General features: G+C 40.4%; 1 protein-coding gene across 1 annotated transcript; it reads left to right on the top strand.

Moving 5' to 3' along the window:
• The first annotated feature begins 546 nt into the window (after positions 1-546).
• On the top strand, positions 547-13214 carry LOC102907636 (uncharacterized). Its single transcript, XM_042266961.2, has 4 exons — positions 547-658; positions 5809-5935; positions 6138-6198; positions 6743-13214. Exons 1-4 carry the CDS (start codon positions 656-658, stop codon positions 8169-8171), a joined length of 1620 nt encoding a protein of 539 aa, XP_042122895.2. The 5' UTR covers positions 547-655; the 3' UTR covers positions 8172-13214.
• Positions 13215-15477: the final 2263 nt, after the last annotated feature.

Below are 15477 nucleotides of genomic sequence, written 5' to 3'. Positions count from 1 at the left end.
AACATGTTGAGATGCCCAAGCTTTGAGACACTGTCATGAAAAGTTTCGTGTAGGGAGTGGCAGTAGGCAAAGAGAGAGCCAGCTGTATGAGAAGTTGCAGTGAGAAAGAGCCATCTAAGCCCTTTGAAGCCGAATCCCCAGGTGTCTGAAACAGAGCTGCAGGATTTGGTGTTTGCCCTGGAGCGTTTCAGTCTTGCCTTGGTTCGATCTTTCCTTACTTCTTTGAAAGGGAAATGTGTATTCTGTGCCATTGTGTGTAGGGCACACATAAATTGTGTTTCGATTTTACAAGATGCCACATTCTAAGACATTGCTTAGATTTTCAGAAGAAACTTTGTACATTGGACAGTGTTGGGACTGTTAGATAAAACGGAGATCTTTGAAATTCTGCTGCATGCCGGTCTCTGCAGGTCTGGGACAGTTCTGTGCCTGGGGTGGAAGGCAGGGCTGGGAATCACGGTGCTGTGTCCCTTTGTTTCTAAGAGAACTGCTCCTGTCATTCTGGACGCACTAGCCAATCAGGGCCTCCAGAAGGACTGTCAGTCAGAATGGGGAGGGTACTTCCGGTCCGCCATGCTGCAGGCTCGGCGGCTCCGGGGCTGAGGAGACTCTGGTGTTCCGAGTGCTGCGCCTGGACCCGCGGCCGGAATCGGCCATGGTGAGCACGGGGCCGCCGTCCCCACCGGGGGAGGAGCCGGGGGAGCCGGGGTGGCGTCCCGGGGCTGCGGGAACCGGCGGCTGGACGCCGCGCCCGGTGTGATCACGTGAGGCCCCTGACGTCCCTGCTGCCCCTGCAGCTCCCGGGTCCTGCGGCCTCTGAGTAACTTCACCTGCGGCCGAACCCAGGGGTGTGGGTCCTGGGCTCCGAGAGTGGCTCATTGTGACGTCACCATGCTGTGAGCGCGCATGCGCCGCTCTCTTTGCGCCTGGTGGGAGGCAGAGCGTTAACTGACCGAACTTGGTGTGGAAAAAATGCAAGGCGAACCTCGGCTGTTGGCTGAACTTGAAGCCAGCCTGAACTGCTCGAGACATTGTCCTCCCAAACCAAAGGCAGCCGTGTGTGCCTGTGCACGGTGTAACACCAGGGCTCAGGTCGCAGAGGCACAAGGATGGAAGCAAGTGTAACCTAGTGTTTGCATAGAGTTCCAGACCACTCAGGCCTGTACAGGGAAGCCTGGGCCCCACGGCAAAACAGCATATGATGTCATAACTCATGAAAAAAAGAATGCCTGCAAGCGGTTAGGGTGCTTGCTCCTGGGGCTGATGACTTGAGTTCAACCCTAGGACCCACGTGATGGAAAAAATGACCTTTTCATCAGCTCCTGCTTTCAGGTTCCTGATGTGCTTGAGTTCCTGTCCTGCCTTCCTTCCTGAGCATGGGGAGCAGGAGCCCTTGTGTGGAAACATGCTTGTTGTTGACCTCACCATGCAGAGAGCATAGCTCTACTGCTTTTATTGTCTCCATGGAAGGCAGATTTGCTGACCAGCTGAGCCCTAGTTTCTCTGTTATCTTCTCAAAGTTCTGAACTTCCCACTTAACACACAGGTGTAGGATCCCACTGGAATTAATTTTGTACAGATCTTAAAATCTGTGTTGTTAATACATTTGCATATAAATGACACAGTGTTCCAGATACTTGTGTTAGTAAGGCCATACTTACTGGGTTTTCTAGTCACATTGTTCAACACTGACTATATTTTAATTGTTTTCTTATGTCTGTTTGCTCTCATGTACAGTTGATCTCTTTATTCTTTCCCAGACAATACAATCTTTATGGTAGTTGTATTTGAAGGTTTGAATTCAGATGATGTCACTGTGTGTACTGTTTATTCAATCTTATGTTGATCATTTTTTTCATTCATGATGACCTTTTGCCATCACTTTTCTGTTGTTGATAGCATAAATTATTTGACATTTTATTAGACTTTCATTGAATCAATAGCTCAAATTCTGATTTTTTATAATATACTATTGATATAATAGCCAAGATGGCTGCAAACCACAAAGTTGCTTTCTTTTCATGTTTGGCTCAGCTCCCTGCTAAGACTTTCCCATCCTCCATCACGCACAAGTCCAGGTGGGATCCACCTTTCTTAAAGTTTAAATGTTCACTGTTACACCATTTCTTTAATAGAACATTTTAATTAGGTTAGCATGAATGTAGGAGGAGGTGGCACCTATGGCCTAGGCAGGTAGGCTCCACACAGCAAAGGAGTAGAGGAAAGATTTCTGTGCCCTCAAGCAGAGACAGTTGAGTCCATCCAGATTATAACTGTGGAGGCCAAGCATTGTCTTCCAGGTGTTCACCTTTTCCTCAGTCCTCAGACATAAAATGTTGCTTGGCCCCATTTTATCCCAGTAGATTATGGTCTGGGCTGTGATCAGATGGATCTGTGACTCTCCGTGTTGGCTGGAATTTAAGACCTTCAGAATCCAACTTGCTAAACTAGTGAAATTGGATTTAAAACCTTAGTAGCCTTGTGAGGCACTTCTACCCAGTTAGAAATGCAGCTTCCGATGCCATCGTCTACAGCAGTCACACTGAAGACATGAAGAGACTGACTGCCTTCTCTGCTTCCAGCAGACCTGATCCAAGGTTTCCCGGTTCTCCGAGGGAACTCAGTAGGGAGGGAAACAAGGGATAATGCCATGGACTCAGAGAAAAGATAGGGACTTAAACCTGAGTTTGGAGGTCTTGCATTATTTAATCTCTTCTTACATGGGATAGGGAAGGTTACATTGATAAAGCCTGTAACCTGGCAAGAAGTACTGCTTCCCTCTTTTTGGGGTAAATTTTCTTCCTTTTGTTTTTTTTTTCTCTCTCTCCTTTGTTCTTACTCCATTTTCCTTCTGTTTCTTTCACTCTTTTCCTTTAGAGCTCTTTCTACTTAGGTTATATTTCTTTTATGGTTTATAGTTCCTCAAGACCCTCAGGCTCCTACCTTTAAAAGCTTTGTCCCCAGGTAGTGGAACTAATTGTGTAAAATTAGGAGGTATGCCCTTGTGGGAGTAGGTGTGTGGTTTGTTAAGGTGGAACTATAGGTGGGCTTTCAGGTTTCAAAAGCCCAAGCTAAGACCAGTATTCCTGCTTGTCTGTCTGTGTATCAGGATGTTGGTCTCAGCCCCATGCTTGCCTGCCTTGATGCTGCCGTTCATGATGATAATGGACTAATCCTCTGTCTGTGTTATCAAGCCCCAACGTAGAAAGCCTTGCATTGTAACAGTCACCGTGGTCACAGCGTTTCTTCTCAGCAAAATGGTAGTAACTAAGATAGATGTTTTGTGTAATATGTTGGCATATTGTCTGTATGTATTCTTCCTGTGTCCTGTGAAAATGAGTAAGGCTAAATTAAATAGTCATGGACTGTCTTGACAACAGATTTAGTCTGTGGCTTGGGCATTACTGGTGACTCATGCAGATCCATAGAGGAAAAGAGCAACAATGGGACTGAAGTTAATGAAACCTGTGTGGTGTGGCGAGAAAAACAGCACTAGGTGGTTCCCAGTGGCAGTCACATGTTGAAACAGAGGAGCTCAGGGCCATTAAAGAGAAGGCACCTGCTCCACTTTGGAAATATAGAAAAGGTGTTGCAAGAGTACAACACACCCAGCCAAGCATTGAATTATGGAAGGAAAACGGAACAAGATTCCTAGTCCCAGAAAACAACTTCATACAGGACATGTTGTTGATCTATTCCTATGGGGCACGGTCAGTCCAAAGCTAGAAGCCATGTAGATGCATCATTGATGCGTCACGTTTTATTGAAAGAATAAACATGCACAATTTAAAGGTTAGGGATTCTTCTGTGCTTTCAGTTCAGCACTGTTACAGCCACCTGTTTGGCAGAGCATATCCCCAGTGAGGAGACTGTGATACTTCATTATATGATGGTGTGAAAATGAAGCTTGGGTTGCATTTTGAGACCATTAGATATTGAGATACCCAAGCTCTGAGACACCTGCCATGAATAGCTGTATGTAGGGGGTGGAAGTAGCCAATGAGAGAGAGTGTGAAAAGTTTCAAACAAAAAGAGCCATCTAAGCCCTTTGAAACTGAAGCCCCAGGTGTCTGACACAACTGCAGGATTTGGTGTTTGCCCAGCAGGGTTTCAGTCTTGCCTTGGTCCAATCTTTCCTTACTTCTTTGAAAAGGAAATGTGTATTCTGTACCTTGTGTTGTGTATCTATAATTTGTGTTTTGATTTCACAAGGTAACACAGTCAAGAGACTGCTGTCAGTGTGAGAAGAAACTTTGTACATTCTAGCAGTGTTGGGACTGTTCAGAATATGGGGATCTTTGTGGTGGACTAATTGCAGTATGCATTGAGTGTGAGCCTATCATGATCTGTGTCAAAATGTGGTGGGTTGAATGAACAATCTCCCAAGTACAAAGATGTATTTGAGACTTTGTCTCTGGTTTGTGGTTTTCATCAAGGTGCCTCTAGGATGAGAGGCTTTTTTGGAGTATGTTAGTCTCTGGGGATGAATGTTGAGTATTTCTACCCTGACCACACTCGTCTTCTTTTTGTGGTTGACACTGAGCAGCCCCCTTCCTTCTCATGCAGCCATACCATAACACTCATAGCAGATTCCATCCCTAAATTACATAAGATAAAAACAGAAGCAATTCCTTTTCCTTGCTAAGCCATTTTTTTTGCCCTGATATTTTCAGTTTCATATTTTTGTCTGGTAGAATTAGGTTTTTATACATGTGAAGCATTTGCTCTTGTGCTGAACTTTACCCACTTCTTTGCTTTTTAACTTTGGCAGAAAGTATCATTTTTTTCTTTACCCACTGGGATGGCATGCATTCATGGCATTAATACGTATCTCCTGAGTCATTACATTGCAGACGTTTAACTTTCTCCATATCTTTATGCATGTTTTAATTTTTAAAAAAATTTTTGAAATGTGTATGTGAGTCTTTTGCCTGATATATGCATATGTACCTTGTGTGTGCCTGATGTTCACTGAAATCACAAGAGAGCATTGGATTCTCTTGAATTTGAGTTACAAATTGTTGAGACCTCCAAGTGAGTGTTGGGGATTGATACAGGTCCTCTGTGAAAGCAACAGATGATTTTTAACTGTTGACCTTTATACTCTACCATTGTGTTCTCTCTCTCTCTCTCTCTCTCTTTCTTTCTCTCTCTCTCTCTCTTTCATTCTCTCTCTCTCTTTTAGCATAACCCTTTACTATCATATTAGCCTTATAGTTTAAATGGGGCATTCCAATTTTCTGAGAGATAAGAACATATCCTCAGTGAATTTTTAACTCATTAGTGGAATTTAGAGTAAGCCCCGAGTGCTCTCTTTTTTTTTTTTTTTTTTTTTCTTTGTTTGAGACAAGGTCTCAGTGTGTACCTTTGGCTGTCCTGGAAGTCAATACAAGGACCAAGCTGTCCTGGAAATCACAGAAATTCACTTGTCTCTTCCTCCTGAGTTTTTGGGATTAAAAGTGTGTGTCAGCATGCCCATTTTAGCCATCACTTTTTGATGTCGGTAATTTTGAACAATTTTGCTGATGTTTACTCAGTACTATTGCTCTGTTTGCATATCTTTCTATATATGTAAGTCAGCATTTCTCTTGCAATGCCATGTACTGTTCAGAGAGCCCAGAAATAAAGGTCATGGTCCTTCTTTTCTGTTTCCTTCTAAAATGATTTGGTAATTGCATTTGAAATTCTGTGATATGAAATAAATTTGTTGAGCACACAGAATTATGAAATTATATTCATGACAAAATGTCCATTTTCAGTGCAGTCAGTCTCAACATTTCTATTATGTACATATTTGGGATACTTTAGGATGCAGTGACCTATGAGGATGTGCATGTGAACTTCACCCATGAAGAGTGGGCTTTGCTGGATCCTTGTCAGAAGAGTCTCTACAAAGATGTGATGCTGGAAACCTACTGGAACCTCTCTGCTGTAGGTAAGAATGTGAGTTTTCCTTCCCTTTTTAACTTAAGGGGACATGCCTTTATTGGACATTGGTGATCCACTGTGATTTTGACTATGAAAGTGGAAGAATATGGTGAACAAGTCAGGCAAGGTTCTAAGGTTCATGAAGATAATAACTAAAATTTTGCATAATTTCCTATAATGTATCATACTTTTCTGGTACTATATTTTAGGCTACAAATGGGGAGACGAGAATATTGAAGAACATTGTCAAAGTTCTAGAAGACATGGAAGGTAAGTTTCTTGTGCAAGGTGATAGATTTGTATCTCTGAAGAAATTTTAATGTGCCCTGATATTTAATGAAAAGCAACAGTATAAATAATAATAGCTTTGTGATTATTATTAAATTTTTACAACATCATGTACCTTGATTTCAGGTAGGTAGTCTATGTCTGCAAGGTGGACCTTTAAGAAACAAGACAAGGAAACAATGTCTTAACAGATGTCACCATATTAATCATAGTCCCCTGAGATCCATGTTGTAGAGCTATATATCCATTTAGTTTCATTCCATTAAACTATTGTAAAGGCAATCACAAAGGGATTAGGGTATGTCCAAGACCTTTTATAAGCAAATTGTCCCTTAGTTAAGCTAGCGTTACTCATATACTTGAAGAGACTTACCAAAGTGTAGTGAGAAGGGCAGTTTATGAGAGTCAAGGATGTTGTTGTGATGGAGAGACCTTAATCCCTATACCACATCTCTATGAGACACAAAAAGTTAAACTGTGTCAATGCATTGTGACAATCTTTGGTTTGTTATTATTCCTTTAATAGGTACGTGATCTGTCACTCTGGATACAAGCCATGTGAGCGTAAAGGGTATGGAAAGAAGCAATGTACCTCTGTCTCTCCCAGAAAAAATAGGAGATATGTAGTAGTGCCCACTATGAGAAGACATGGTGATCGTGATTCAAGGGCAGAATTAATTGAATTTCCAATTTCACCAGAAATACATCAAGAAACTCACATTGGAAAAGAGCCTTGTGAGTACAAGGAATGTGGAAATTCTTCTGTCTGGCCTGGTTCACATTGCGCACGTAATGTGACTCACACTATAGGAAAATGTGATGAATTCAATCAGTATGGTAAAACTCTGAGTTCTTCCATTTCTCTTCAGAGAAGTGAAAAAACTCATATGGGAAAAGGATGTTGTAAATGTGAACCGTGTACAAAAGGCTTGAACCATCACAAGTTTCTTCAAACACATGAAAGAATCCATAATGAAGAGGAATCCTGTGAATGTAAACACTGTGACAAAACATTTACATCTGGTTGCTCTTTACAATTACACCAAGGAATGCATTTGAAAATGAAACCCTATGACTATAATCAAGATGATAAAGACTTTGCATGTCAAAGTTATCTTCAAGTGCCCAGAATTCATACTGGGAAGAAACCTTATGAATGTCATCAATGTGGAAAAGCCTTTGCGCGTCCCAGTGAACTTAAAATACATGAAAGATGTCACACTGGAGAGAAGCCCTATGAATGTAGTCAATGTGGTAAAACATTTGCATATCCTAGTAGTATGCAAAGGCATGAAAGAAATCATACTGTTGAGAAACCCTTTGAATGTCACCAGTGTGGTAAAGCCTTTGTACATAACAGTCATCTTCAAAGGCATGAAAGAAGTCATTCTGGAGGGAAACGCTATGAATGTAATCAGTGTGGTAAAGCCTTTACACATAATAGTCACCTTCAAAGGCATGAAAGAAGTCATACTGGAGAGAGACCCTATGAATGTAATCAATGTGGTATAGCCTTTTCATCTCGCAGTAATCTTCTCAGTCATGAAAGAAGTCACGCTGGAGTGAAACCCTATGCATGTAATCAATGTGGTAAAGCTTTTGCACGTAAGACTCATCTTCAGTATCATGAAAGAATACATACTAGAGAAAAATCCCATGAACCTCATAAAAGAAGTAAAACTTTGCATACGAAGCAAAGGCGCCGCCATTTTGGAAATACCAGTACCATGGGGTGTCCACCAAAATCATCAGCAGTGGTGAAGTGGAACCAGTCAGAGCCTAGGAGAGAAGTTGTGGGAACTGCAGAGGGTGGAGCCAGAGAAGTGACCCAAACCCTTTGGAGAAGCCCTGAAGGTAGTGAGTGGATCCCAGTCATTAATAGTGGAGTTATTTATACTGTTGGAGTTTGTTTTTCTGTTTTGCAGAATGTGACTACCCTGATTCTTCCCTCTTGAAGGGAGAAGGTATTTAACTTAACTTCGATTTTTTAAAAAGCCATAATTGAAAGACCTTCAACTTTTAATAAAGACTTTGGATTTTTAGTGAGATTGGATATTTTTAAAGAAAAATTTTAGTGTGTTTGAATTTGTAAAGATTGTGGGACTTATTAAAGCTATTTATGTTTTTAATATGAGATCTTGGGAATGAATAAGAACGGAAGGGTTGTGGCTCAATAGTGACGTGTTTGCATGTCAAGTTGACAAAAGTGGTCAGTTGTACTGGCTAGTCTTAGGTCAATTTCACACTAGAGTTGTCTGAAAGGAGAGAAACTCAATTGAGAAAATACCTCCATAAGATCTGCTATCAGGCATTTTTTAAAATAGTGATTGATGGGGAAGGGTCTTGGAATATAAAAGAAAGTAGATTGAGCAAGGCATGGGAAGCAAACCACTAAGCAGCACCCCTCCATGGCCTCTGCATCAACTCCTGCCTCCAAGTTCCTGCCCCATTTAGGTTTCTGTCCTGACTTCCTTTAATGATGAACAGCATATGCAAGTGTAGGCCAGATAATCCTCTTCCTTCTCAGCTTACTTTTTGGTCATGGTGTTTCATTGTTGAAATTCTAATGAAGAAATCCTGTCTCAAAAAATTTAAAAAAAGTGGTTGTGGATGGCTCAGCAATTAAACACTGGCTGTTCTTCCAGATGACACAGTTTCAATTCCCAGCACCAACATGGAAGTTCACAACTCTAAGTCCTGTTCCAAGGTATCCAACACACTCATACATACGTACATACAAACAAAACACCTATGCATGTAAAATAAAAATAAAGTATTTTTTGAAAAGAATATATCATAATATCATATTATGGAACTTTCCCTACATAATCTGAACTCATCTCTAATCAAGTAAATTTTTTTTTTTTTTTTGTTTTGTTTTTTGTTTTTCGAGGCAGGGTTTCTCTGTGTAGCTTTGTGCCTTTCTTGGAACTCACTCTGTAGTTCAGGCTGGCCTCAAACTCATGGAGATCTGCCTGACTCTGCCTCCCAAGTGCTGGGTTTAAAGGTGTGCGCCACCACCGCCTGCCTCAAGTAAATTTTTTGTTGTCTTCATTCACATGAGAGAACTGTGTTAACAATGACAATGAGAAACAATGTGCAGAGTCTATTCACAGAGGGACAGAAAGCAGTCACTCCTTCAATGACCAAATAGTAGAGAATTTCATCTTTCCAAGTGATAGAAGACAGAAACAGTAATGGTGTAACTTCATCTTCTACAGTATAAATGACATATTGGCAAGTTGGGGATTTGACTCAGTAGCACTGATGCTGTTGGGTACCCAACTTTGATTCCTAGCACTCAACATCTGATGGCTCAGAACTACTTATAAAGCTTTTTTTCTGGAGATCTGATCCACTCTTCGGGCTTCCTTGGGCACCAGGTATGCAAGTAGTGCAAAGACAGATTTATATGTATCTGTATATGTGTATGCTCCATATCTTTAAAATAGTTTCTTCATGTATATGTTATGTTTTTTCTTGTTAAAATAAACTTAATTTAATTTAGGTGTACTGTTGGAACATGGTTCCAGAAAGGGGTCATTGAAGAGAATTCTACATGCTCATGTTAACAATCCAAGAAAAGACAAGAGGCTGTGACCTCCATTTCTTCAAAACATGAGCTTGTTCTGGGAATGTGGTTTTGCGCTCCTCCCAAGTGTAGCAGGTCGGAGTGAGTTCTCTTGAGATTACACATGATTGCTTGCTGTTGTTATTCACTACATGCTTAAACTATCATGTATATGCCTGTATGCAAAGACATGTTTTGTCCCATGTGGCTTGTTTTTATCATTGTATACAGCTTGAACTCATGAGACCTTTCTTCCTCATGTGACCTTTCTTAACCTGCAGAATATAAATTTTCTGGGTCTCCGAATAAAGTTGGCTATTGTATGAGACTTTAATCCTCCATATCTATGGGCTCAATTCTCCCAGGTCCTACCATCCCTAGGGTGGTGAAAAGTGGTGCTTGATGAGGAGCCAGAAGTCAGCTATGAGACAGAGTGAAGACCCACAAAAAAGGAAGTGAGTGAGAATAAGGTGGCAGAAACCAGGGAAGGCTTTGCTTTATATCTATATGGCACATCATTTTTTAGAGTAAGGAGGAACACAAGTATCAAAACCACAACTATTGGATTGCTTGCAAATGTTTATGATAATAATTCCTGGTTTCCAGAAGAAGGAATTTTAGATGAAGTGGTATGGGACAGAATCCAAAAGGACATTGAAAAGGCCAATAAACAAGGGAGAAAGATCCCTGTTCAAGTTTGGGCCACTTGTTCATTAACTTGGACTGTTATCAAAATGATTAAGGAAGATTAGGAGGATAATATTCATGAAGAAGTGATAGTGAATTCCTTGAATGAATGTAAACTTTATGATCAAACCTTAAAAGTGGTAAAAGAAGCAAAAAAGCTGATTTTTCTTGTTCCGGGAAAATTGGAAGTAAAAAATAGCATCACCAACATCTACGCAGGTGACAGTTCCCTCAATTCCCTTATTGGAGCCACCTTTAGATACATGTCATCCATTTTCTGAAAATGATCCTGAAGCATGGGGTAAGTAATTTATTCATCAGTTAGATCTTGAATTCTCCATTTGATGAGGACTTAGGAGAATCTGTGGGAAAGCTAACTTCCTTTGCCAATTCCTTCTTGACCTAATGCGCTGTAATTGGATATGTTCAATGCAACTTCACCATAATCTAAATGTTGCAGCTATTGAATCCAGACCAAAGAGACATTTGTTTATTGTATAGATCCTTGATTGCCTTTAAACATACTTGTTTTCCCCACTAAATTTTCACCTACAGATATAGCATAAAATGATAAACTTTTGAAATGGATTTATTTACACCATAAAGGACACAAAACACTAACTGGCCAATGGGAGGTTTACAGCCATGTTTATACTCATGCCCACAAGTATTCCTAAATATTGGCCTTCAATAGTTTTGGATATAAAAGATTGCTTTTATACTATATGTATTCATCCTGTTGATAATGTGCATTTCACCTTTTTTCTTCCCTCACTCAATCTTAAAGAACCTCTACTCCAATGTCAATGGACTATATTACCTCAAGGCATGACAAACTTCCCTATTATGTATAAGTACTACATAGGAAAGGTGTCATAGCCTGTGAAGAAGGCCTTCTCTTAGCCTTATATCATTAAGTATATAGATGATATCCTGTTTGCCTCCTCCAAAGAGGAAGAGCTACAGTTCATATATGAATTTACTCAGGATATGCCAAAAAAAAAAAAAAAATGAACTTACAATTGCACTGAAATGGTGCAAAGATTAGAATTGCAATATTTGTGAAAACTGGTTATGAGAACAATCAAACCACACAAAAAGTCCATTAGACAAGACAACTTAAGAACAATGAGTTTCAGAAATTATTAGGGGGTATTAATTGGCTGTGTCATTCTCTAGCAGTACCTAATGATGCACTAACCATTCTATTTAAAACTGTAGAAGGAAAGGCAACATTGGGTAGTCCTCACATTACCTTCAGAGGCAAAGTAAGAACTACAAGTGTTTGAATCTGGACTAAAAGAGACATGTGTGTATTATGGATTCTTCATGATATTTTATATTTCCCACTAATTGTCTCCTACAGGTATTCTAGCACCAGAAGATAAACCTTTGGAATGGATTTATTCACACCATAAGGGGCAAAAAATAATATTGGCTTTTCTTACTCTTCTTGCTCAGGAACTTAGGACAAGATTTGATTTTTGCTGTATTATATTATCCTTAACTAACAATGAGTGCTTAAACATGTTAAAGATCTCTATGGACTTTTAAATCATTTGCAGGTTACTGTGGAAGGCTAGGAAATCATTATCCTTCTGACAAGCTATGGGATTTTTCATATGACCTGAATTGGTGATTCAAAAAATTGTCCAAACACCTCCCATTCCACAGCAGAAACTTATTTTATTGATGGCTCATCTAATGGACGAGGAAGGTTTTATAGTCCAGAAATTCACCAGTCTGTTAATACTTCTTCCTGAGCTTAACAGCTGGAACCAGCTGTTGTGATTAATGTATTACAGTTTGTTCAGAAATGTTAGCGTTCAGACCCGCCCCTTGGGGACCTGCCCAGCATCCTGACCACGTTATCTTAGTCATCTTACGTAAAATCTCCTTTAAGAAAAAAATCCCTCAGCTGGGTGGTGGTGGCACATGCCTTTAATCCCAGCACTCAGGAGGCAGAGCCAGGCAGATCTCTGTGAGTTCGCGGCCAGCCTGGGCTACAGAGTGAGTGCCAGGAAAGGTGCAAAGCTACACAGAGAAACCCTGTTTAAAAGAAAAAAAAAATCCCTCTCCTCTCTCCCTCCCCCCTCTTCCATCTCCCTCCCTTCCCTTCTCTCTTTCTCTCTTGCCATAAGGTAGTGCACATTTTTTCTCTTCTTTTCTTCCCTTTCTCTTCTTCCCTCTCTTCCCTTCTCCCTTTCCCCCAATAAAACTTTCCACGTGGGTGCCATCTGCATGGTATGAGCGACTTTCTGCTGTGCCCCCTTTTGGCACAGGCACATATCTGCATTGTGTTTCCCTCATCCGCTGTGGGACACCTTGGCTTCATGTGCCAAAGCCACCGTGGCACCATTTTTAAAATACAACACAGTTAATTTGTAAACCTTTAAATATTGTTTCAGATTCTGCTTATGCCGTAGGAATATTTCCACCATTAGAAGCAGCTTTAATTTTATCTTCACTTCCTGATATTCTCTCATTACTACAGGAGCTACAACATCTGGTTGAAGTCAGCACACATCTTTTGTTTATTACTCATACTCTAACCTCCCTGGGTTTTTATTGCAGGAGGAAATAAGCAAGCTGATGCATGAACCTGCTCTATTTTTACTTCTCCAGAACAGGTACATCAACACATACACACTAAAGCTCCTTGACTTCATGTACATTGATTGCCCCATCCCAAGTAGAGAAGTGAGATAAATTGTTCAGGAATGTCCTTTTATGTTTTTTTTTTTTTAAACACCATCAGGGGGCTGGAGAGATGGCTCAGAGGTTAAGAGCACTGACTGCTCTTCCAGAGGTCCTGAGTTCAATTCCCAGCAACCACATGGTGGCTCACAACCATCTGTAACAAGATCTGGTGCCCTCTTCTTGCCTGCAGTCATACATGCTGTATATATAATAAATAAATAAATCTTGAAAAAAAAACCACCATCAGAGTCATATAGCTTGAGTTAATCTCAGAATTAAAAATACTAATGAATTATGGCAAATGGTTATCATGCCCTTTTTTCTTGAACCTTGTTTGCCCTACCTGCATGTGTTCATTTATACATATTCTAAATTTGTTTGGGCTGCACCTCAATCCTCAGAAAATGCTTCTACAGTATGCTCTTATACAGACCTTCACTATTATGGGAGTGCCTACTTCTATATAACTTGCCATAGAATAGCATATACTAATACAATATTTAAGACTTGTAAATAATGGAGTATTAATTAGGCATTCCTTAAAATCCTCAAGGCCAGGATATAATTGAAAGTGAACATAGCATATTAAAACAACAATTATTTTTTAAAAAATTAAGAAGGGAAAGTACCAAGGGGTACTTTAAATTTTAAAATTAATCCCCAGGTTATATATGTTTGAAAGCTCAAAATCATTTCTCTACAGAGTGTTCTGAACTGCCTTTCGATAGGCCTGTCTGGTTTAACCAGTTTGAGACTTGGAAGTCCGGTTGGCTGAAAATTTGGGAAAGAATATGCGTCTTTCATTGCAGATAGATCCACTGAAAATTTATGGATTTCTGTTCAACTCCTCTGTGGGCCATCAAGAACGGGGTGAGAAGACAGTGGAAGGCACAGGAAAGATGGCAACTCTTCAGCTAATGGGCAAAAGGAGAAATCAACCATATCATCAGAACTCTGTTCGGCCACCCGGGGCCAGCTAAGAACCTATACACCAAGGGAAAAGGTATTCTAAGGACACCCAAAGTCCTATGTCACCTGCTAATCTCTCTCTGGCAATATTAGCTGCTTTGGCCCATGCATTTGCAGTGAGTGCCACTGAGTACATTTATTGGTCTAGCATTACCCATCTGTCTTTGCTTCACCTTGTGGACTGTTTGGATTCAGCCCCTGTATTCAATACTAACAACTCTGTGTTGATGACTGGACCTTGGGACCATAAGATACTTGTTCATCCATCTGATAAAGGGACTGTATGGAATTTTTCCTTGGGATTTGAATCACTTCCCATTTCCATAGCACATCATAACATTAGTATTCCTATTAAAGGCAAATATGGGCTTATGTTCTATGAGATACCAGAACTACTAATCATATGGGTCTCTTCGAGCTATTCTCTAGATTTTTTTTTTTGATCAATACTACTTGAAATAGTTTGGATTCTTGTTTTATTTTATTTTTTATAAAGAAATTTTTTATTCATTTTTACATACCAACCACAGATCCCCCTCTCTTTTTTTCTCCTGGCCCCCCACCCCCCACTAGTCTCCCCCCCCCCATCTAGTCCTCTGAAAAGGTAAGGCCTCCCATGGGGAGTCAGCAGAGCCATTCAGTTGAGGCAGGTCCAACCACCCCCCCCATCAAGGTTATAAAAGGTGTCCCACCATAGGTAATAGGCTCCAAAAAGCCAGCTCATGCACTAGGGATGTGGATCCTTGTTCTTGGTGACAAATAATTCTTTCACAATTTAAATATTATTCATTACATTTATAATTTGCTTGCTTATAAGATGAATATATATGCATCAAATGACAATTAGGTTTATACGCAGCAATTAAAACCACTCTAGATATCCTGTGTTTAAAAAATAAAAAAGGGGAGCTGATGGAACACAATCCAATAATGAAGTCATAGGAGAATTCTGAGTGCTTGTGAGAACACCCCAAGTGTAGGGAAAAGGGGCCAGCTAAAGAAACCCATCCTGACCCTGGAACCGAGAACCAGTGAAAGAAACAGCCTGGATCTGAGACCTGAGCCAGTGAAAGAAACACTTTATTCCTGAACCCAGAACCAAAGAAACATGCCCTGACTCCAAAGAAACCAGTGCCAAAGAAACACACTTTGTCCTGAGAATCAGAGCCAGTGAAAGAAATATGCCCTGGCCTTAGAATTAGAGCCAAAAAAAAAAAAAAAAAAAAAAGAAAAGAAAAAAAAAAAAGCCAGTGAAAGAAAACAGTTTGGCTCAAAGATCAGTGCCATCTCTGCCCCTGACACCAACGAAACTAACCAGTCCCTGAGCAGGAAAA

This window comes from Peromyscus maniculatus, chromosome 22 (genome assembly GCF_049852395.1).
Source record: "Peromyscus maniculatus bairdii isolate BWxNUB_F1_BW_parent chromosome 22, HU_Pman_BW_mat_3.1, whole genome shotgun sequence".
In the NCBI taxonomy this organism is placed as follows: Eukaryota; Metazoa; Chordata; class Mammalia; order Rodentia; family Cricetidae; genus Peromyscus; species Peromyscus maniculatus.
The sequence above is the reverse complement of the archived record's forward strand: the minus strand, read 5'-3'. Positions and strand labels throughout refer to the sequence as shown.